The 25,976-nt window shown below is 40.8% G+C and overlaps 1 protein-coding gene across 1 annotated transcript in view; it reads right to left on the reverse strand.

Moving 5' to 3' along the window:
• The window catches only part of LOC135510782 (inactive tyrosine-protein kinase 7-like), a 196,384-nt gene that overhangs the window by 27,009 nt on the left and 143,399 nt on the right, over positions 1 to 25,976 (reverse strand). The window contains exon 6 of the mRNA XM_064931993.1: positions 14,369 to 14,499. Within this exon, the coding sequence (XP_064788065.1) occupies positions 14,369 to 14,499 (131 nt within the window). The remainder of the gene's footprint in view (positions 1 to 14,368; positions 14,500 to 25,976) is intronic.

Genomic DNA, 25,976 nt, shown 5'->3' on the forward strand with positions numbered 1-25,976 from the left:
ACTGAAAATTTGGACTCATGGGTGGTTGGCTTGCTTATATGACATCAAAGCGGTATTTATTATAATTCACAACGTCTCATATTTCAAAATACATAGAGTCCTTTTAATTTACAGAATTTCCCTCACTCAGACAACAAAACCCTTGCAAAAGTTGCACAATTAGGGATGGGGGTAACTTCTTGTTGCGTGCGGTGCTCAATTTCAGAACGGTTGTGAAGCTCAGAGCCAGAGTTCTGATGTAATGTATAGCATGTTAATGTATGGCCACTATGTTCCAATTTAGGAGCTTATCAGTGTCCAAATCGGCCATTTTCAACCAGTATAAATGTACGAGTGTGAAGGGTTAAACTTGTCCCAAAAACGCTGAACCCGGATCGGTGTGACACAATTCCAGTTTAATGCCTTAAGGCAGGGGTTCCAAAATGTTTTCACTCATTAAGGCAGGGGAACACATTTAAATACATTTAAATTCAGTTTTTCACAATTCTTGACATTTAATCCTAGTAAAAATGCCCTGTATAAAATCAGGTAGGATCACCACTTTATTTTAAGTATGTGAAATGTCAGAATAATAGAGGACAGAATGATTATTTCAGCTTTTATTTCTTTCATCACATTCTCAGTGGGTCAGAAGATTACAAACACTCGATTAGTATATGGTAGCATTGCCTTTAAATTGTTTAACTTGGGTCAAACGTTCCGGGTAGTCTTCCACAAGCTTCCCACAATAAGTTGGGTGAATTTTGGGCCATTCTTCCTGACAGAGCTGGTGTAACTGAGTCTGGTTTGCAGGCCTCCTTGTTCGCACACGCTTTTTCAGTTCTGCCCACAAATTTTCTGTAGGATTGAGGTCAGGGCTTTGTGATGGCCAATCCAATCCAATACCTTGAATTTGTTGTCCTTAAGTCATTTTGTCATTCAAGTATGCTTGGGTCATTGTCCATTTGGAAGACCCAATTGCGACCAAGCTTGAACTTCCTGACTGATGTCTTGAGATGTTGCTTTAATATATCCACATAATTTTCCTCCCTCATGATGCCATCTATTTTGTGAAGTGCACCAGTCCCTCCTGCAGCAAAGCACCCACACAACATGATGCTGCCACCCCCGTGCTTCACGATTGGAATGGTGTTCTTCGGCTTGCAAGTCTCCCCTTTTTTCCTCCAAACATAACAATTGTCATTATGGCCAAACAGTTCTATTTTTGTTTCATCAGACCAGAAGACATTTCTCCAAAAAGTACTATCTTTGTCCCCATGTGCAGTTGCAAACCGTAGTCTGGCTTTTTTTATGGCGGTTTTGGAGCAGTGGCTTCTTCCTTCTTGAGCTGCCTTTTAGGTTATGTCGATATAGGAATCAATTTACTGTGGATATAGATACCTTTGTACCTGTTTCCTCCAGGATATTCAGAAGGTCCTTTGCTGCCGTTCTGGGATTGATTTGCACTTTTCGCACCAAAGTACATTCATCTCTAGGAGACAGAACGCGTCTCCTTCCTGAGTGGTATGATGGCTGCGTGGTCCCATGGTGTTTATACTTGCGTACTATTGTTTGTACAGATGAACGTGGTACCTTCAGGCGTTTGGAAATTGCTCCCAATGATGAACTAGACTTGTAGAGGGCTACACATTTTTTCTGAGCTCTTGGCTGATTTCTTTTGATTTTCCCATGATGTCAAGCAAAGAGGCACTGAGGTTGAAGGTAGGCCTTGAAATACATCCACAGGTACACCTCCAGTTGACCCAAATTATGTCAATTAGCCTATCAAAAGCTTCTAAAGCCATAAAGCCATCATTTTCTGGAATTTTCCAAGCTGTTTAAAGGCACAGTCAACTTAGTGTATATAAACTTCTGACCCACTGGAATTGTGATACAGTGAATTATAAGTGAAATAATTTGTCTGTAAACAAATGTTGGAAAAATTACTTCTGTCATGCACAAAGTAGATGTTCTAACCGACTTGCCAAAACTATAGTTTGTTAAACAACTTCTTATCGCTTAGATCCCGCTAACTAGATCGATATGACAACAGCCAGTTAAAGTGCAGGGCGTCAAATTCAAAACAACATAAATCTCATAATTAAAATTCCTCAGACATACAAGTATTTTACACCATTTTAAAATATAAACTTGTTGTTAACTGAATGAATAGTGTGCCCAGAGTGAACTGCCTCCGACTCAGTCCCAGATGCTAATATATGCATATTATTAGTAGTATTGGATAGAAAAAACTCTGAAGTTTCTAAAACGGTTTGAATGATGTCTGTGAGCATAACATAACTCATATGGCAGGCAAAAACCTGAGGAAAAATCTAAACAGGAAGTGGGAAATCTGAGGTTGCAGTATTTGAACTCACCCCTATCGAATACACAGTGGGATATGGGTTATTTTTCACTTCCTAAGGCTTCCACTAGATGTCAACCGTTTTTAGAACGTTGTTTCAGGCTGCTCATGTGAAGGGGGGCCGGATGAGAGATGTTTGGGGGTCTGCCTACCGCCTCGTTCTTGTCTGTAGAAATGCATTCAAACAGCTTTAGAAACTTCAGAGTGTTTTCTATCCAAATCTACTAATAATATGCATATCTTAGCTTCTAGGCCTGAGTAGCAGGTAGTTTACTCTGGGCACCTTATTCATCCAAGCTACTTAATACTGCCACTTAACAAGAAATTTGTGGAGTGGTTGAAAAATGAGATTTAATGACTCCAACCCAAGTTCTGACTTCAACTGTATATTTCAATGCCATTTTAAATCTAATTTACTTGCAATTATATACATTTCGCCATGTCTAATGTGTATCAAACATTACAACAAAATCTGTTGGGCCAAAAAAACCTAGCTAAAAAAATGTTAGCTGACATGGGCTGATCTGGACATTTCTGACAAGTTATAAATAGTCCTAAGGTATGCAATGACTGACATGATGAGGAAAACTGATGATGCACTACCCAATTTCCAAATTGTGCCTTCCACTATTACAACTTTGAAGAGTAAATTGAAAGCCGGAATGAGCCCCCCCCCCCCGCCTGTCCCACAGTTTGGGAGCCACTGCCTTAAGGGATTAGCAAGGTATTAGGTGAATTAAGGTATTTAAATGGAGCTGTGGTTCACTAGGGTTAAGACTGCAGAGACCCCCTGTATGAGACCCAGTTAGGGCCCAGGTACAGAAAATGGACTATAACAGGGAGGTACTACTACCTGGACTTGTCCAATCAGAAACGTACATTTTTGTTTTTCGTTGCATTTTAATTTAATCTCCAATGACATGTATTTTTACACACAATTATCTCCAGTGACATGTTTTTTTTTGTGTTTTTTTTTACACACAATTACTCAAACCCATTTGATATTCATTGAGGCAATTTAGGTCATACCTCACCTGCTGTCAACTTGCCACATGACACCCCATGTCTCCCACTAACTGCTCTATTCAAATCATCCCACATTCTCTTTCCTAACAAAGCCATACATGATAGTGTGTGTGTGTGTGTGTGTGTGTGTGTGTGTGTGTGTGTGTGTGTGTGTGTGAGTACATGCACGCATGTGAGCTCATGCGTGTGAGTGTGGCCTCTACAATGAGTCTGAAACAGCTGGAAGGCGGGAGGGAGGAAGGAAGCAGGGGAGGAAACAGCTTCTGAGGGAGGAGATGAGAAGAGGAGAGCAGGAAGTAGCACACCGCCTGTGGAGGATACAGCTGGGGCGTATGTCAATAAGGGAATGAGATTATCACAGGAGATATCTGCCCCTAAGTGAAGGAGTGGGAAAGACACACGAGACACACGAGACACACGAGACACACGAGACAGACAGACAGACAGACAGACAGACAGACAGACAGACAGACAGGGAGGGAGGGAGGGAGGGAGGGAGGGGGAGGGAGGGAGGGAGGGAGGGAGGGAGGGAGGGAGGGAGGGTGTGGGGCTGACACTGCCATGTATCGTCCATTCCAACTGGCAGGCAACTCAGTATACAGTAAGTGGAATGCGATCAGGAGCTCTACAGTTAAGACTCACAAGACTGCCTCTCTTTCAGTAGGTGCAGCTCTTAACTGGAAGTCATTAGCTGTGTATTGCCAAACATGCCTCTCAAAGCAGGTCACCAGTTTGATCCTGATCCTTACCAGGTTAACATAAACACAGTCTCAAATGACACCTTATTCCCTACATAGTGCACACATTTTGACCAGGGACCAATGGGCCCTTTGAGAGCTTGGGACTGTACGGTTCTATCTGCAAAAAGATGATTCTGAGATAATTGGCTTTATATTTCTGAACCCTCAATGGTTTGAATGGTGTCAGAAATGTTTATCTTGTATTCTTTTGAACTTAACATATTTAGAGTCCTATGTAGGTAGAGAACGTATAACAGAATAAGGAACAGAATATGTCAATAAAATAGAATATGTCCATAACTAAAATTTGGAAAAAAAATGCAGATAGAACCTTATAGTCCCAATCTCTCGCCTTTTCAAAGGTAGTGCACTATATAGGGAATAGACTGCCATTTGAGACTCATTATAGTTAAAATGTAAAAAAACGCACCACATTCTTCAGCAGATGAAAGGGAGTGTGTGTGCGTGCGTGCCTGTGTGCGCCTGTCGATGCCAGTGTGTGTGTGTGTGTTTAAACAGAGTGACTGTTTAAACTTGTCCCAAATACGCTGAACCCGGGTCGATGTGACACAATTCCAGTTTAATGCCTTCAGGGATTAACAACAGATTAGGTGAATTAAGGTATGTAAATGGACTGTGGTTCACTGGGTGAAGACTGCAGAGGCCCCTGTATGGGGCCCAGTTAGGGCCCGTACAAAGTCCCGGGGGCCACAGTAACCGAGGTACACTAGGGACTAGGAGGGGTGTGACACTTGATCCATCATCAGAAAACAAACATGGGTCATGTTCATTAGGCACAAAATGGAAGACAATGGACTGAAACAGGGAGGTACTACTACCTGGACTTGTCTAATCAGAAATGTTCATTTTAGTCTTCCGTTGCGTTTAAAACCTTTTTGCATTGTGTGCCCTAATGAACACAACCCAGATTACCTGCTTAATAGATGCATCTCCAGTGAAATGTATGTTTATACACAATAACTAAAATCCATATGAAAGCTGCCAAAGAGCGTGGGGACATGCTTACATCCGCTACGACAAGCTCATTGTCCACCCTCCCTCCCAAAAGCAAAGCTAAACTTCTGGGTCAGTAGCTTCAGCCCAACATCACAAACACACACCAACTGATACTCAAGTGCCTGATTGACTGACTCTATTAGCCAAACAATGTTTGTATTTGTATTTTATGTTCTTCTCCATATTATGTCTATCTATGATAAGCTACCCAGGAAAGGGTAGCCCATATTAATAATAGCCTATATTAATATATGTAGTCTTAGAAATAAGGTTAATGAAATCAATAACATTCATATACTGGCCATCTCTGAAACTCACTAAGATAATTTGATGTTACAGCAGTAGCAATACAAGTTTATAACATCTACAGAAAAGACAATAATGCCTATGGGAGAGGTGTTGCTGTATATGTTCAGAGCCATATTCCTGTAAAGTTTAGAGAGGATCTCATGTCAAATGTTGTTGAAGTGTTGTGGTTGCAAGGTCACCTGCATAGGCTACCAAGTGCTGACAGTCAGTATTTTGATAATATGTTTGTAATGCTTGATAATGTATGTGATGTTAACAGAGAGGTTTATTTTCTGGGTGACCTGAGCATTGACTGGTTAGGAACAAGCTGTCCTCTAAAGCTTCTAATTGTGACTAATATAACCCAGGTTATCACTAGACCAACTATAGTGTCACGCCCTGATCTTAGAGATCCTTATTATTCTCTATGTTTGGTTAGGTCAGGGTGTGACAAGGGTGGGACATTCTATGTTTTCTGTTTCTTTGTTTTTGGCCGAGTGTGGTTCAGAGGCAGGTGTCTATCGTTGTCTCTGATTGGGGATCATATTTAGGCAGCCATTTTTCCCACCATTAAGTTGTGGGATTTTGTTTTCTGTTTAGTGTCTTAGCCTGACAGAACTGTACGCTTTAGTTTTCGCTTTTGTTATTTTGTTTGAGTGTTTTTTGAATAAAAGTATCATGAACACTTTCCACGCTGCCCTTTGGTCTACTCTTCCTACCACCAATGAGAGCCGTTACATATAGTGCATACCAACTGTGTTTGATCTGTGACATCCGCTCGCATTGATCATACAGTGCCTTGCGAAAGTATTCGGCCCCCTTGAACTTTGCGACCTTTTGCCACATTTCAGGCTTCAAACATAAAGATATAAAACTGTATTTTTTTGTGAAGAATCAACAACAAGTGGGACACAATCATGAAGTGGAACGACATTTATTGGATATTTCAAACTTTTTTAACAAATCAAAAACTGAAAAATTGGGCGTGCAAAATTATTCAGCCCCCTTAAGTTAATACTTTGTAGCGCCACCTTTTGCTGCGATGACAGCTGTAAATCGCTTGGGGTATGTCTCTATCAGTTTTGCACATCGAGAGACTGAAATATTTTCCCATTCCTCCTTGCAAAACAGCTCGAGCTTAGTGAGGTTGGATGGAGAGCATTTGTGAACAGCAGTTTTCAGTTCTTTCCACAGATTCTCAATTGGATTCAGGTCTGGACTTTGACTTGGCCATTCTAACATCTGGATATGTTTATTTTTTAACCATTCCATTGTAGATTTTGCTTTATGTTTTGGATCATTGTCTTGTTGGAAGACATATCTCCGTCCCAGTCTCAGGTCTTTTGCAGACTCCATCAGGTTTTCTTCCAGAATGGTCCTGTATTTGGCTCCATCCAACTTCCCATCAATTTGAACCATCTTCCCTGTCCCTGCTGAAGAAAAGCAGGCCCAAACCATGATGCTGCCACCACCATGTTTGACAGTGGGTATGGTGTGTTCAGGGTGATGAGCTGTGTTGCTTTTACGCCAAACATAACGTTTTGCATTGTTGCCAAAAAGTTCAATTTTGGTTTCATCTGACCAGAGCACCTTCTTCCACATGTTTGGTGTGTCTCCCAGATGGCTTGTGGCAAACCTTAAATGACACTTTTTATGGATGTCTTTAAGAAATGTCTTTCTTCTTGCCACTCTTCCATAAAGGCCAGATTGGTGCAATATACGACTGATTGTTGTCCTATGGACAGAGTCTCCCACCTCAGCTGTAGATCTCTGCAGTTCATCCAGAGTGATCATGGGCCTCTTGGCTGCATCTCTGATCAGTCTTCTCCTTGTATGAGCTGAAAGTTTAGAGGGACGGCCAGGTCTTGGTAGATTTGCAGTGGTCTGATACTCCTTCCATTTCAATATTATCGCTTGCACAGTGCTCCTTGGGATGTTTAAAGCTTGGGAAATCTTTTTGTATCCAAATCCGGCTTTAAACTTCTTCACAACAGTATCTCGGACCTGCCTGGTGTGTTCCTTGTTCTTCATGATGCTCTCTGCGCTTTTAACGGACCACTGAGACTATCACAGTGCAGGTGCATTTATACGGAGACTTGATTACACACAGGTGGATTGTATTTATCATCATTAGTCATTTAGGTCAACATTGGATCATTCAGAGATCCTCACTGAACTTCTGGAGAGAGTTTGCTGCACTGAAAGTAAAGGGGCTGAATAATGTTGCACGCCCAATTTTTCAGTTTTTGATTTGTTAAAAAAGTTTGAAATATCCAATAAATGTCGTTCCACTTCATGATTGTGTCCCACTTGTTGTTGATTCTTCACAAAAAAATACAGTTTTATATCTTTATGTTTGAAGCCTGAATTGTGGCAAAAGGTTGCAAAGTTCAAGGGTGACGAATACTTTTGCAAGGCACTGTATCTTCACAAATGCTGCAGAACTTTGCAACAAAGCAATATCAGTTCCCATTGGCTGTAGTGACCATAACATTGTGGCAATAACTAGGAAAGCCAAAGTGCCAAAACCTAAAGTAATTTATTTAAAAAACATATAAAATGTTTTCTCAGGGCTCTTTTGTAGAAGATGTAAAACAGTTACAGTACCAGTCAAAAGTTTGGACACACCTACTCATTCAAGGGTTTCTCTTTATTTTTACTATTTTCTACAATGTAGAACATTAGTGAAGACATCAACACTATGAAATAACACATATGGAATCATGTAGTAACTTGAAACACGAGTAGTGTACAGACATGGAACACAAACAGAGTCAATAACGCCTAGGGAAAGAACCAAAGGGAGTGGCAATTATAGGGAAGGTAATCAGGAAGGTGAGCCTGATGAGGCGCTGGTGTGTGTAATGATGGTGACAGGGGTGCGTAACAATAAGCAGACTGGCTCCAGCCGCAGGACGCCGACCAGAGGGACAGTCCCAGGGACCAGGAGCGGGCAGATCGCTTCTGCTGAGGCGTGGGTACTTGTTGTGACAGCTGAGGCTGACGAGGCATGGGAGCCTGACGAACCGGCTGAGGCATGGGAGCCTGACGATCCAACCGAGTCTCGTGAACCTGTCAAGCTAGGTGAGGCAAGGAAGCCTGACGAACTAGCTGAGGCATCCTCTGTAACTTCGGCCACGGACACGTGATGGGCCAACCGAGTCTTGAAAACCTGACGAGCCAGCAGAGGCATGGAAGCCCTATGAGCGAGCCTAGGCATCCCTGGTAGCTCCGGTAGCAAAACCCGGACCCGACATCACCTACAAAACAAAAACCACTCCCTGATGCTCTCTTTTGGTGAGGCGTTATTCTGTAACGTGTACGCTGGTAGTCGGGAAGCAAGTATGGGGTGTGTATTGAATAAATTAACATAGAACAAAACAAGAAACACAAGTAACATACAGACATGGCACACAAACAGAGTCAATAACATCTTGCGAAAGAACCAAAAAGGGTGACAGTTATAGGGAAGGTAATCAGGAAGGTAATCAGGAAGGTGATGGAGTCCAGGTAAGTCTGATGAGGCGCTGGTGCACGTAACAAAGGTGACAGGTGTGCATAATAATAAACAGACTGGCCACCTCGAGCGTCGGAGAGCGAGTATAGACAAAGGAGATGATTGTTGACTATAGGAAAAAGATGACAGAGCACAACCCCCATTCTCATCGAGAGGCTGAATGTATATATGTATGTATATATGGAGCATAATGTATTTTATTCACATGTTTTCAAGTACTGGGTACAAATCATGCAATCTGATTCTTGCATAGATTGTATATGATATGTGTAAAATACTTTTTGAAGATTGTACTGATTATGATGAGCTAATGCTAAACGAAATGACAGATACTGTATGTGTGGCGCCATGTTTGATGACATCATACAATGCATTCTGGTTGTCACATAAACATCTGTCAGACCAAAGATGTTATAACAAAACGAGGTGAAGGGATGGTTCACTCGACTGACTTAGAATGTAAATATCGTTGCTCAGGGTTGTCAGCTCAGACCCCCTTTCCAGGGGTTTTATTTTGATTTAGCTTGCAAACATCCTCTGTGTTTGCCCCATATTTATTGATAAAAACAGTACAATTTCCTGCATCATACCCCCCCAGGATACCTTTCCCCATTCCTACCCCTCATGGACTTGAAATCTCCCACAAATTAAACAAACCCACCCTCAAACCCTAAAATAGTTTCACCAAAATCTGCCAACCCTGTTTAGCTTTCACGCTACAGTTAGGCTAGGCAGTAGGCTTGTATTTGAGGTGATGAAATTTATTTGTGATTTGTCAAAAACTGTAAACGACTTAAGTAATGTGCTCCAATTCTTGTATACACCGTAACAAGAACCGTAACAAGTACATCAAAGATTTGTAATATGTTGAAAAGTGGCTAAGTTACTATTTTTTACTATTTTTCGGACTTTGTTAAAAGAATGTAGCTGCTGTTAGCTTAGCTTACACGCATCTCTTTTCTAAACAATATTACATTTGCCCATGTACTCACCAAAGATGTTGTCACGTCCTGACCTTAGTTCCTTTTGTATGTTTCTATTTTAGGTTGGTCAGGGCGTGAGTTGGGGTGGGCATTCTATGTTTTGTTCTTGTGTTTATATTTTTATGTTTTTGGTCTGGTATGGTTCCCAATCAGAGGCAGCTGTCAATCGTTGTTTCTGATTGAGAACTATACTTGGTAGCCTGTTTTTCCCCTCTTGTTTGTGGGAGGTTATTTTCCGTTTCAGTGTTTTTCATCATACGGGACTGTTTCGGTTTTTCTTTATTCGCTTGTTCGTTTGTTTCCTGTGTTCAGTGTAATAAATGTGTAATCCTCCTCCTCAGAAGAAGAGATTCGTTACAGATGTGGTACATTGTAAACTAGTCTAGCTGTTGGGTTGCTAACTTCTGTTTTTTAGGTTTATTTTGTCAGCGTAACCTGTTATTTAGACTGGTTTATGGAATGAGTTTGGCTGTGGATGTGTTCCGTGTGATGCTTGGATGATGAAGTTCACATTTATTTTTTACAATAAAAGGTGAAATTGAGGAATAAAAGTTGTGAAGTCCTTTATTTCCAATCAGTACAAAACACTGTTTAGATGCTTTTCAGACAACGACGCTGTTTCGACGTGTTTGTGGCATCATACGTTCTGTTGCTACTGTTCCAATCACATATTTGCGATGGTACGCTGCAGGGGACCACTCAACAATGATACCCTCAAACACCAAGTTAGATATACCACATTTCAAAATAGACCATCTTCACTGTCAACTGTGAATGATAATTACTCACGTTTTACTGGTGAAACTGCATCTGCATGCCAATCATTTGATTGATCTCAAATCGGTGTCATTTTTTAAATTTGACCTTTATTTAACTAGGCAAGTCAGTTAAGAACAAATTCTTATTTTCAATGACGGCCTAGGAACAGTGGGTTAACTGCCTGTTCAGGGGCAGAACGACAGATTTGTACCTTGTCAGCTCGGGGGTTTGAACTTGCAACCTTTCGTTTACTAGTCCAACGCTCTAACCACTAGCCGCCCCGGCAAATGGGAATGGAAAATGGGAATAGCCAATGCATTTCAATCTTACTATTTTGTGAGCAGATTAGAGCAAATTTGTTATTCTTTTACTATTAGCCTTTCTTATATTTTGTTTCAGTCAAAGAATACATCCTGAATAGTGACGGGCTCTGTTGAGTGTTAGCGCATGACCCTTTTTTGGGGACTATTCAGCTTCAGCTGACCATCCTAAAATGAGCAGATGTTTTTGGTGTAAAAGAAATGTTACAGTCCTACTCTGCTATGCTATTATCTTCTGTTCTGTTCTGTAAAATACAAATGAATTGTTATATCATCTTGCGAGACATTGATTCAGCTTTGATCTAACTTTACTAAACAAGCACCACTGTGAGAAGTGATCGTCTTCTATTAGTAATGATAACAATAATAATAATAATAATAATAAGTAAGGAGTAGGACTATCAGGCGTAGGCAAACGAATCTTGATGATTGTTATTTTAAACGATTGGAGCACTCTTCGTGGTTCTGAATGGACAACACTGTCACACCCTGACCATAGTTTGCTTTGTATGTTTCTATGTTTTGTTTGGTCAGGGTGTGATCTGAGTGGGCATTCTATGTTGTGTGTCTAGTTTGTCTGTTTCTGTGTTTGGCCTGATATGGTTCTAAATCAGAGGCAGGTGTTAGTCATTGTCTCTGATTGGGAACCATATTTCGGTAGCCTGTTTGGTGTTGGGTTTTTGTGGGTGATTGTTCCTGTCTCTGTGTTTGTACCAGATGGGGCTGTTTAGGTTTTCTCACGTTTATTGCTTTGTAGTGTTCGTGTTTATCTTTTTATTAAACATGAATAGAAACCACGCTGCATTTTGGTCCTCCTCTCCTTCACCACAAGAAAACCGTTACAAACACCAAGATCACGCAATGATGAAATAGAAGTTGAAGGATAGCTGAATGATAGTTCTGCCATTAGGCCACTTAAGGAAACAGCCTAGTAAGTGTAAGTCTACGTGGTATAGCTAGTTGTAGGCTATAGCCTAATATAAATACAAATAAATATAGCACTGTATGCGAGGAGAGCTTTAGTTGCGAGTAGGCATTTCATTGTATTGTTTCAGCTTACACTATGTATCATAAATAAACGTTGATTTGATTAGCATAAACACATGGTTACAATATACCTTATTACAGAATTTAAAAAAATTAAACTGAGGTGAACTATCAATTCATAGAATTAATTTGCATAGATTAAATCATCAAATCAATTGACCAAGTAGTGAAAATAAAATCATTACTATGCAGAATTGAAGGAAATTCATTTAAAAACAGCAATAAAATCAAGCTTTTGGTGTGGTGTAATGCATCTCAATAAAGTAGAACCTAAATGCATTACTACCTCCAACTTGGATATATTCAACCAATAGCCATTACAAGCTAAACATCCCAAGCAGGGCAACAGCAACTTCCACAGAGGGTCAGGCTCCTTGGGCTTTGCCGTGGCCACTCTGGTTGTGGGTGTCCTCGTCAGAATGGTGGCACTGTAACCAAGTGGTCAAATATCATTCTGAGTTCCACTGCACAAGAGAGGGTCCGTGGAGTTTTATGAACATGTTGTAATTAAATAGAATTCATTTAGAATTTATCAAAATTTATTTCCCTGAAATAGTTTTACCAGCTCTGTTTATTCTCAAATTGAAAAATATGAGGGAACGCCGCTCATTCGCTCTCCGGCAGCACTACACCCCTGGTCACCACAAAGATACATTCTTCTTTTTTTTCACCCCTTTTCTCTCCCCAATTTCGTGGTATCCAATTGGTAGTAGTTACAGTCTTGTCTCATTGCTGCAACTGCCATACGGACTCGGGAGAGGCGTCCCCCGAAACACAACCCAACCAAGCCGCACTGCTTCTTGACACAATGCCCATCCAACCCAGAAGCCAGCTGCACCAATGTGTTGGAGGAAACACGGATATCCCTGCCTGCCAAACCCTCCCCTAACCCGGACGACGCTGGGCCAATTGTGCGCCACCCAATGGGCCTCCCGTTCGCAGCCAGCAGCAACAGAGACTGGACTCGAACCCAGAATCTCTAGTGGCACAGCTAGCACTGCGATGCGCCACTCGGGAGGCCTCAGGCATTCTTCTTAACTCTGTTGCCAGAGAGGAAGGAAACAAACCGCTCAGGGATTTCACCATGAGGCCAATGGTGACTTTTAAAAACTTACAGAGTTTAATGGCTGTGATTGGAGAAAACTGAGGATGGATCAACAACATTGTAGTTACTCCACAATACTAACCTAATTGACAGAATGAAAAGAAGGAAGCCTGTAGAGAATACAAATATTACAAAACATGCATCCTGTTTGCAATAAGGCACTAAAGTAATACTGCAAAAAATGTGGCAAAGCAATTCATTTTTTTGTCCTGAATACGAGTTATGTTTGGGGCAATACAACACATTACTGAGTCCCACTCTCCATATTTTCAAGCATAGTGGTGGCTGCATCATGTTATAGGTATGCTTGTAATCGTTAAGGGCTGGGGAGTTTTTATAGAATAAAAAAAGAAATGGAATAGAGCTAAGCACAGGAAAAATCCTGGAGGAAAACCTGGTTCGGTTTGCTTTCAATCAGACACTGGGAGATGAATCACCATTCAGCAGGACAATAACCTAAAATACAAGACCAAATCTACATTGGACTTGCTTACCAAGAAGACAGTGAATGTTCCTGGGTGGCCGAGTTACAGTTTAGACTTCTATAGCAAGACCTGAAAATGCTTTTCTAGCAAGGATCAACAACCAATTTAACTGAGCTTGAAGAACTTTGAAAAGTAAAAATTGGCAAATGTCGCACAATCTAGGTGTAGAAAGCTCTTAGAGCCTTACCCAGAAAGACTCACAGCTGTAGTCGCTGCCAAAGGTGCTGCTACAAAGGGGTGTGATTAATTATGTAAATGAGATATTTCTGTATTTAATTTTCAATACATTTGTAAACATTTCTAAAAACATGTTTTCACTTTGTCGTTATGGGGTATTGTGTGTAGATGGTAAGCATAAAAAAAAATGTTTATATTCAGGCTGTAACACAACAAAATGTGGGTATGAATACTTTCTGAAAAGGCACAGTGGCCATGTTATTTTTAATTGTTTGTGTTATTCATTGTTGGAAAAGGACCCGTAAGTTAGCATTTCACTGTTAGTCTACAACTGTTGTTTACGAAGCATGTCACAAATAAAACATTTAATTGATTGATTTGATTCTATCAGTGTATTGGTGTTTTGTTACTTGTCGTGTTTTATGTTTTTGTGTGGATCCCAGGAAGTATAGCTGCTGCTTCAACACTGCCATATATCCTCCATTCCGCACATTCAATCAGGTGTGTGTGTGTGTTTACGTCTGCATGTGTGTGTATCTGCGTGTATGTTAGTGTAGTACCTGCTATGAGGAGGGAGGCCTCCAGCGTGACGTCCGGGCCCCGGGGCCCTCTACCCACACACCTGTAGGAGCCAGTGTTTCTGGGCTTCACCTGGGTGATTAGCAGGGTGCCGTTAGTGTACAGGATCACTCTATGGAGAGAGGAGAGGAGAGGGGACACAGGTAGTACTCAGATGAACATCAATACTGCCATTCACTTGCTGATACTCTCAACCAAACCAGAGTACAAATGCAGAAACGGAAGAAGGTACGTACGTACATTAAAGGAAAATCTCACCCCATAATTGTCCCAAAATGCATCATAAAGGGATGATTTCTGTATTTTGAAAATTACATATCTTGAAAACGTGAGTGCTGACAAGCAAAACATTTGTGGACTATGTCAACAACAAACTAATAAAACAAATACCAAAATATCATTTTTGGGTGGAGTTTTCCTTTAATAGAATAGGTTTAGCTATGCAAAGACATATTTTGAATAGGTGATTTTACAGTATGCACTCAAGGTAATACCATTTTCACACTACCATGCCGACCTGAACCATACTGTGTTGGCTTTGCAGGCTTGGATATTTTCTTTTCAAATGGTCCTTTCCAGCGTGGTTCCAGCTGTGGTGGATTCGTAACCAGGCCAACAGCTTGGCTCGGCTCAGTGTGAAAAGGGTATGTGTCTATTCTATCGGTCCCAGTGTACGCCATGCCCCTTTTCTGGCCCCTGGTAGGGAAAGAGGAGTATCGGTGTGTGTGATGGAGAGGATAAAGACTCTTAACTGTCTGACCTTTTGTCAGCTCAAAGTCTGACAGCTAAGGAGCTTCACATCCAATAACAACACAGAGTGCAAGACAGACTGGCACACCATCATTCTCTATTCTTCCCTCATAGCAATATGATACTAGGTTTCACTGGCTAGCTACTAGACGGACTGCCACTTAAAGCTACAGCCTAAGATTGATGTATCTGTTTTTAAACTTTTAAATGAATGATATATAGCCATGTAATACACATAGATACAATTTTTAGGTCCCACATACTACATGTATGTAGTATGACTTGCATATAAATGATTTGTGAAGCATTTATGTTGTGCTTATGCATGCTTTATGAATTGCCTATATTAAGCCTTTATATTATATACGTTTTTGTTAGTTTAGAGTACATTAGAGTATTACTTTATTGATATAAACTTGGGAAAATGATACAAAAGTAAGGACTATTTTCAACACTGTTTGTAACCTAAAAAAAGTAATCACCCAGCTCCCGATCTCTCTGATAGGGATGTGCATTGCAATCCACCATTCATTCTGATCTTAACTCCAACCCGGAAGGACTCTGACATTGTTTACGCTGCTCGTTCCGTGGGATAGTGAATGCTCCTACCACTGTCTCTCCCAAGCATCTTTTACCGGTGTTTGGCTTACTGCCCCGCATACTGCTTGTATCCACAGCACTAACTTGCGAGGTGGTAATCTCCCGCTCGTTTAGTAAAGTGCAGCCAGGATCCATACAGTGAGCAAGTTCTCCACCTTCTCTCTGTTTATCGTACTGGTGCATGTGTGTCGATTGTGTGTGTTTGCCTTTTCACTGGCGGAGCTTGTTTTCGGGAGGCGGGTGTAGGTTGTGTTTGCGAACTCATTTTTTAGCTCACAACAAGCTTGTAGCATGGCTAACACTAGATAGAAAAACACTGCAAACCTCAATGCGAAAGAGGAATATGTACTGTATCAAGCACTACACTCCACCACTCGATCAACAAAACTAGTTCTTTAAAGGGCTAATAGATCTGCAGGAAAATAACTCAGTCTGTCCTGCTTATATCTCTCCAATGTTGTGCACACATTTGTTTACATCCCTGTTAGTGAGCATTTCTCCTGTGCCAAGATAATCCATCCACCTGACAAGTGTGGCATATCAAGAACCTGATTAAACAGCATGATCATTAATTACACAGGTGCACCTTGTGCTCGGAAGAATTAAAGGCCACTCTAAAATGTGCAGTTTTGTCACACAACATAATGCCACAGATGTCTCAAGTTTTGAGGGAGTGTGAAATTGGCATGCTGACTGCAGGAATGTCCACCAGAGCTGTTGCCAGATAATTTAATGTTTCTATCTCTACCATTTGCCGTCTCCAACGTCGGTTTAGATAATTTGGCAGTACGTCCAATCGGCCTCACAACCGTAGACCACATGTAAACAGGCCAACCCATGACCTCCACATCCGGCTTCATTACCTGCGGGATCGTCTGAGACCAGCCGTCCGGACAGCTGATGAAACTGAGGAGTATTTCTGTCTGTAATAAAGCCCTTTTGTGGGGAAAAACATATTTTGATTGGCTGGGCCTGGCTCCCCAGTGGGTGGGCCTGGTTCCCAAGTGGGTGGGCCTATGCCCTTAACTGCCCAAACATGGCTGCCCAGCATGGCTGCCGACCCCTGCCCAGTCACCTGAAATCCATAGAGTAGGACCTAATGTATTTATTTCAATTTACTTAATTCCTTACATGAAATGTTAAATCAGTAAAATGATTGAAATTGTTGCATGTTGCATTTCTTTTTGTGTTCAGTATATGATGTACACGGTCCAGCCCCATATAAAGACTGGAAGCCGACCGTTAGCCTTCACGTGTGTAGTTTGTTGTTTATGTTGGCCAATCAAAGCGGCAAAGAGGCTCAATGTGTAGCAAGTCAAGTGAGAGTTCACTAATGCAATGCAAGATGGAAGAAAATTAAGGAATTGAGAAGGAGAGAAGGAAATGAGAAGGAGTAAGCGACAACGAGCCACCAACAGGTAGGCTGTTGTTTAATCTGAATAGGTTTGGGGAGAAAGCGCAACATATGGCCTCAATCAGCCTAGCTAGATACAGCTGGCTTGCTTTTCCTCCATCTGCTCACTCCTTAGCTCGCTCCCATCTCACATATACCACCACCTTCGCATAAAGTGCCTGCCTCTCTCCCTCACGCAGCATTACCAGTCAAAAGTTTGGACACACTTACTCAGTCAAGGGTTTTTCTTTATTTTTACTATTTTCTTTATTGTAGAATAATAGTGAAGACAACTATGAAATAACACACATAGAAACATATAGTAAATCCAAAAAGTGTTAAACAAATCAAAATATATTTTATGTTTGAGATTCTTCAAAGCAGCCACCCTTTGCCTTGATGACAGCTTTGCACACTCTTGGCATTCTCTCAACCAGCTTCACCTGGAATGCTCTGGAATGCTCTTGAAGGAGTTCCCACATATGTGACCGACCACCTTGATTCTGTCTTATGTAGGTGTAGCTGCTTTTATCCAGTGTTTTTTTTAGATTGGATAAAAGCAGAGACACAGAGCTTCAAAGTGGTATATCATACACTGCATTTGAGGAACAATGGGAAAGTCATTCTGCTTTGAAAGTTGATAAACTTGTAACTTCACTTTTGAGAAAATGGCCTTTGAATATTTTGGTACACCTACTGGAGAGCTCTTATTTGTCTTCTTTGTTGGATATTCAACCAAAAAATTATTTAAATAGTGAAATTATTTAAAAAACCCATTCCTACTCTCTGATAACACACCATGTCTACACAGACAGACAGACACACACACACAGACAGACAGACAGACAGACATGATTCATGCATGCATGCAAACACACACACACACTTTTCAGCAGCTTTGAAAAAACCCTTCTATTTTGGTAGCTTTTATTTTGGTACACCAATGATCTTGCCCATGAGGCTAAAATCCTATTTTTTTCTCAACTCTAAACAACCTTGAAAATCCAGTGAGATTCCAGGTTCTCCTTGGTTTCAAGCATCTGAATCAAATGAATGTCAAATATTATTCACATATATCCCCTTCAGCTGTGTCTACCATCCAGGTACAAGGCCAGCAGTCAAAACCCCTACAAGAAAGAAGTGCTCCCCAGATATTACCCCAGAAGAGATCAATAAACCCAGATACCCACAAACACACATACAAACCCATTAGGCTGCTCTAAGACACCGCAGCCTGAGATCCCTGTTCACTTCATTGGAGACAGCAAGAGATGTGTGTACAGGACAAACACAGCTGAACATATAAGCTGTGTGTGTACGCGCGCACACGTGCGCATGTGCCAGGGTTATTATAGTAAAGGAAGATTAATCATAACAAAAAAATATTTAGCAGGGCCACCCGAGTGGCGCAGTAGTTTAAGGCACTGCATTGCAGTGCTTGAGGCATTACTACAGATCCAGGTTCAACCCTGGGCTGTGCCACAGCTGATTGCGACTTGGAGACAGTGCACAATTGACCCAGCTTCGTCCGGATTAGTGGATGATTTGTCCCATGTCACTCTAGCGACTCCTGTTGCCGGCCGATCGCTGTTGCCAGTTGAACAGTGACAACTCCGACACATTGGTGTGGCTGGCTTCCGAGTTAAGTGAGCAGTGTGGCTTGACAGGGTTGCAGCGATGGGACAAGACTGTAACTACCAATTGGATGTGTCAAAGATTATATATTATTTTGTTCGCAAACTCATAAAATAATTTACAAACACGTTTGAAAAACTACAACTATACTAAGAGACAACTATATCAACAGACCATTCTGCCACCTCCAGTCAAAGCTCTTCTCTGTCATGGCACCACAACGGTGGAACCAGGTTCCTCCTGAAACTAGGAAAGCAGAGTCCCTGCCCATCTTCCGAAAACATCTGAAACCACACCTCTTCAAATAGTGCTTTAAATAATCTCACAGCACCCCCCACCCCCAAAAAGCCTTTTGTGAACTAACACTTGTACTCAACCCCCCCCCCCCCCCCTTACTAGCTCTGACTGCTGATAGCTACTTCACTGAGGAACAATGTACTCTACTATGACTGAAATATGTGGTTGTCCCACCAAGCTATCTTAAGATGAATGCACTAACTGTAAGTCGCTCTGGATAAGAGCTTCTGATAAATTATGAAAACGTAAAAGTACACTGCAACTACTATCTTTGACTCCAAAACGAACTGAAAAAAAACAACAACAAAAAACATCCCGAATTATGTTCAGTTTTAGTGCAAATATTGAATGTGGTCACATTGAAATTGACTTTATAATTCAAAAGGTAGACTCCAAATCAAATCAGAACCACAGATATTGGGTGTGTTTGAATGGTATGGTTAAAGCAACCGACTGCAGAAGAAAGTCAAGGAGTGTAATCGGGGGAGGTGCATCTGCGACAGCGGAAAGTCGGGACACCAATGTGGTTTTCCAACAGCAAGGCCAAGATCAACATGTCAGTGTTGCCATTGTTTATAAAAAGGTTTTCATTATGATGCCGAAATTAACATGTATCACACCCCCATTTCACACATTCAAACTGAAATCATAATATAATATTATGTGTACATTGTACAATCAATAGGTGAGAGAGAGACTCAAATATCACATTTATTTGTGTATATCCATCCACTGTACACAAATACATAGTGGTAAATTGGTTCCTGTTTTAGTCATGTCTTGGGTCACATTTGTGTGGGTCAAAAAAAACAAAAAAACAAATGATTGGTTGACAATAGAGCCTCCCGCAATGCCGGTTGATGGCTGCAAGATGAAGTTGGTGAAGAGCAAATGCAGAAACTTGCAGTCATGACCTTTGATCACATGGTTTTTGTAAAGTTCATGCAGTCGACAATGGGCGCAAGTCCCAGGCCCCAAGGTTCCGGTCTAGAAGCACGCTTTCCACGGCACCCATACGGCACTTTCGGTATTGCAGTTTAAGTCTGGGACAGTAAGACAATTCACATAGATGGTCCCATAGAGAAGTAAAATAAGAAAATTCCAAATAAGACACTTTAGTCATCACCTTTCTACACAAAACCTACATTTAATTATTCAAGTAATTGTCTTAGAGGCTGATTTTTCTTCATCACTCACCGAAACTATGACCTGACCCATCACCTTATGAATTACTCCCCTACAGAGGCAAGTGCCAAAAAACACAAAAACTATACAACACATAAATGGTAGGGATGGGTGTCTTTCCCTTTCAAGACTAATCAATACATTTCTAGATACATGGGCACCGATATGATACAGGAACGATACAGTTCGTTTTAGTTTGAAACCAATTGGTGAAATTCGGTATGATTAGAGAACGAATCAATGCAATTCAGTTCAATGCAATACGATTCTATTATAAATAAAAATCTGCTGCTGATGGATCTCTTGAGCTGGGCCTCTCTGGATATGTCTGAGCTGACTTCTGTGTGTGTGTGTATATGTGTGTTAGGGATGTGACAAATGGACAATTATTCATGACGTTTAAACAGACATTTCCCCCCCATAAAAACAATAAGAAAAAAACACAACATTTCATGTAAATTCAGTGGTGTAAAGTACTTAAGTAAAAAAATACTTGAAAATACTACTTAAGTAGTTTTTGCACTTTACTATTTATATTTGACAACTTTTAATTATGTACTTTTTACTCCATACATTTTCCCTGACACCCAAAAGTACTCGTTACATTTTGAATGCTTAGCAGGACAGGAAAATGGTCTAATTCACACGCTTATCAAGAGAACATCCCTGGTCATCCCCACTGCTCCTGATCTGGCGGACTCACGAAACACACATGTTTAATTTGTAAATTATGTCTGAGTGTTAGAGCATGCCCCTGGATATATGTAAATAAAAAACAAGAAAATTATGCAGTCTGGTTTGCTTTATATAAGGAATTATTTATATTTACACTTTTACTTTTGATACTTAATTATATTTAAAACCAAATACCTATTTACTTTTACTCAAGTAGTATTTTACTGGGTGACATTCACTTTTACTTGAGTAATTTTCTATTAAGGTATTGTCATAACTCTCCTGTGACGATATGAAGGATCAGGTTACTGTCACGGCCGTCAAAAGAAGTGGACCAAAGTGTAGCGTGGTGAGCCTACATTTACTTTTAAAATGTTGCCAACAAAACAACAAACGAAAGAAACAACAATGAAGCTTACAGGGCTAAGTGCCACTAACAAAGTTAACTTACCCACCCCGAAAGGAGGGAAAAAGGGCTACCTAAGTATGATTCCCAATCAGAGACAATAATAGACAGCTGTCCCTGATTGAGAACCATACCCGGACAACACATAGAAACACAAATCATAGAAATAAAGGACATAGAATGCCCACCCAAATCACACCCTGACCAAACCAAAACGAGACATAAAAAAGGCTCTCTAAGGTCAGGGCGTGACAGTTACAGTGGGTCCGCTCTACAGTGTGCTATCTCTCTCGAAGAGTGGGAGAGCGGGAAGTCGGCTGTTTTATGGTGGTCGTAAAATACGCTGCCTCTATGCTCTGTAGTGTTCGAGTTTGGAATGTAAACTGTGGAACACAGAGAGACACTTGGACAATCAAAAGTTTGAATAATTAAGCAATATTTATATTTTAGAGAATGTGGGAATGGTCCAGGGGTATTTAAAGAACAATCCTGTCAAAGTTGTTTCATTTGGTGACCTCATGAAAGAGAGGAGACCCACATTACTTTATCTCTGGTTGTGTACACCTTCCAATTATGTGGTTTACATCTGATGGTTGTGTAAAATATATGATTACATATTAAACTATTTGTGAAAAGATGAGAGCATGGATTTTCATATACAGTTTACTAGTCAGTGGTCACACCCCCGTGGGCACGGACATCACATTAGGCGTTATAGAACCGCCCCTTCTTCCACAGTATAAAACCCACTTCCTACAAAATGTACATTAAGTCAGAGAATGCCGGTATGGAGTCCCCACTTTGGAACGGCTACAATTCTATGGGCCATCAGAACAGAAAATATGGAGCTGACGCTACATGTTGAAATGGTTAAGAACTACAACTGTATAGACCCAGGAGACCAGACAGCGTGTAGTGTTGGCTACCCGGCTGGAAATTGTGAAACTCTGAGACTATCGATCACAACAGAATAAGAGCAAACCCTAGACTTAGAATTACTAGTCTGCAGCTGGAAATTACGTAAATCTAGTACGAGAATACCGACAACCGCGGAAGCATCCATTCTATGCAACAACCATCTGTACGCCTAACGTATCCATACCAACAGACACTATCCAGAGCAGCAGAGAAAGCAACAACTCCGAAAGACATTGTAACTTCTGATGACTCTCTGATGAACTGACTGTCCAGCAGACGGACTGGCGATTCCAACAGAGAAGACAACGACAACATATACATTCCAATTATTTCCGAATGAGCGGCCGTTCATGTGCAAAGGATTAGCATTTCAATGACTATAATTATCAACTGTGTGTAGTGAATCCATTTTGTCATTCCCGCTTTTTATCTGTCCCCACCCCTTCCATTATCACCCCTTCCATTATCACCCCTTCCATTGTCTACCAAGCCATCATACTGGTTTCGCCCACTAGGGACTTATCAATGCATTGTGTTAGTAACCAATAACTATATTGTTTGTTTATGTATTTCTGTGATTTGTTTACTTAGTCAGTAAATAAAAAATTTGGCCAATTTGTATATCGCTGATTAATTTTGGAGACGAGGGTTCGTGCAAATATCCAAGGGTTTGCGACGTTCAGTAATGAGAACTGATGAGGTAATAATGACACATTAATAGAAGACTAATCGATAAGATATGAAAATATCTGTAGAGTTGATTCGGGAAATAGAGACTCTATAAACATTTTCCCGTGGTGCCCCGACTTCCTAGATTATTAAAGTTGACATGATTAGTTTAATCACGTAATAATAATTACACAAAGAGAATTGATTTGATAAAATAACAGTCTTCACATTTAATTATAGTCACAGACCGACATCATCTTTACTTTCACACAAGTATAAAAATTGGGTACTGGAATTCACAATTAAGATGGTCTTCATCGCGCTTCCCACGCGGAGAGAGAAAATTGTATAATTTATGCTGCTGCTGCTCTTGCTTTTCACAAGAGTGGTGCATGTAGCTTGTTGTTGTTGTCGTCCAATCACGAGTCATCAAAGGCTACAATCATAGAGCTAGAGCCATGTGGCAAGTTATTAGGAGACATCTACACTACCGTTTGGGGTCACTTAGAAATGTCCTTGTTTTCTATGAAAACATACATGAAATTAGTTGCAAAATGAATAGGAATTGTAGTGAAGACGATGACAAGGTTATAAATTATGATTTTTAATTTAAATAATAATTGTGTCCTTCAACCTGCTTTCGTTCAAAGAATCCTCCATTTGCAGCAATTACAGCCTTGCAGACCTCCGGCATTCTCGTTGTCAATTTGTCAAGGTAATCTGAAGAGATTTCACCCCATGCTTCCTGAAGCAACTCCCACAAGTTGGAATGGCTTTATGGGCACTTTTTACGTACCATACGGTCAAGCTGCTCCCAAAACAGCTTAATAACCTCTTGAAGCTAGGGGGCACTATTTTTATGTTTGGAAAAATAATGTTCCCAAAGTAAACGGCCTATTTCTCAGGACCAGATGCTAGAATATGCATATTATTGACAGATGATAGAAAACACTCTAAAGATTCCAAAACTGTCAAAATATTGTCTGTGAGTATAACAGAACTGATATTGCAGGCGAAACCCTGAAAAAATTCAAACCAGGAAGTGGCTTCTATTTTGAAAACTCCATGTTCCATAGCCTCCAATTGCTCCATTTAAAGGGATATCAACCAGATTCCTTTTCCTATCGCTTCCTCAAGATGTCAACAGTCTTCAGACATAGTTTCAGGTTTTTATTTTGAAAAATGAGCCAGAACGATAACATCGCGTCAAGTGGTCACATGAGTTTTGATCGTGCAACAGAGTTTGGATAGGTATTGCTTTTCCCTCTCCTACTGTGAAATACATTTGCAGTTGATATATTATTGATTATATAGGATTGATTATAAAAAACATTTGACATGTTTCTTTGGACATTACGGGAATTATTTGGAATTTGTCTGCGTTGTCATGACCGCTCTTTCTTGTGGATTTCTGAACATAATGCGCCAAACAAACGGAGGTATTTTGGATATAAAAATAATCTTTATGGAACAAAAGGAACATTTGTTGTGTAACTGGGAGTCTCGTGAGTGAAAACATCCGAAGGTCATCAAAGGTAAACAATTAATTTGATTGCTTTTCTGATTTTCGTGACCAAGCTACCTGATGCTAAGTGTACTTAATGTTTTGTCTTGCAATTGATAAACTTACACAAATGCTTGGATGACTTTCTCTGTAAAGCATAATTTCAAAATCTGAGACGACAGGTGGATTAACAAAAGGCTAAGCTGTGTTTTGCAATATTGCACTTGTGATTTCATGAATATGAATATTTTTAGTAATATTATTTGACTGAGGCGCTATGCTATTCAGCGGTTGCTGATGACAATTATCCCACTTAAGGGATGGGTAGCGTCGAGAAGTTAATAGAGTTGAGATCCGGTGACTGTGCTGGACACTCCATTATAGACAGAATACCAGCTGACCTCTTCTTCCCTAAATAATTATTGCATAGTTTGGAGCTGTGCTTTGGGTCATTGTCATGTTGTAGGAGGAAATAGGCTCCAATTAAGCTCTGTCCACAGGGTTTATTTTATTTTATTTAACTAGGTAGGCCAGTTGAGAACAAGTTCTCATTTACAACTGCGACCTGGCTAGCATTAACACTGCAGTGATAAATGTACAGATGATGATGTGCAAGTAGAGATACCGGGGTGCAAAAGAGCAAGAGGATAAATAACAATATGGGGATGAGGTAGTTGTGATATTTACAGATTGGCTGTGTAAAAGTGCAGTGATCAGTAAGCTGCTCTGACAGCTGATGCTTAAAGTTAGAGAGGGAGATATAAGACTCCAGCTTCAGTGATTTTGCAATTCATTCCAGTCATTGGCAGCAGAGAACTGGAAGGAAAGGCAGCCAAAGGAAGTGTTGGCTTTGGGGATGACCAGTGAGATATACCTGCTGGAGCGCGTGCTACGGGTGGGTGTTGCTATGGTGACCAGTGAACTGAGATAAGGTGGGGCTTTACCTTAGCAAAGACTTATAGATGACCTGGAGCCAGTGGGTTTGGCGACGAATATGAAGTGAGGGCCAGCCAATGAGATAGACTACATCCAGTTTGCTGAGTAGAGTGTTGGAGGCTACTTTGTAAATGACATCGCTGAAGTCAAGGATTGGTAGAACAGTCAGTTTTACGAGGGTATGTTTGGCAGCATGAGTGAAGGAGGCTTTGTTGCGAAATAGGAAGCTGATTCTAGATTTAATTTTGGATAGGAGATGCTTGATGCGAGTCTGGAAGGAGAGTTTACAGTCTAACCAGACACCAGACACCTAGGTATTTGTAGTTGTCCACATATACTAAGTCAGAACTGTCCAGAGTAGTGATGCTAGTCGGGTGGGCAGTTTTATTAGCATTTAAAAGCTAATAAATAGAAGGGACGGAGTTATACAGAATGGTGTCGTCTGCGTAGAGGTGGATCAGAGAATCACCAAGGCTATTGAGTCTGCCGATAAGAATGAGATGATTGACAGAGTCGAAAGCCTTAGCCAGGTCGATGAAGACGGCTGCACAATACTGTCTCTTATCGATGGCGGTTAGGATATCGTTTAGGACATTGAGCGTGGCTGAGGTGCACTCATGA

This window comes from Oncorhynchus masou, chromosome 23, assembly GCF_036934945.1.
Source record: "Oncorhynchus masou masou isolate Uvic2021 chromosome 23, UVic_Omas_1.1, whole genome shotgun sequence".
In the NCBI taxonomy this organism is placed as follows: domain Eukaryota; kingdom Metazoa; phylum Chordata; class Actinopteri; order Salmoniformes; family Salmonidae; genus Oncorhynchus; species Oncorhynchus masou.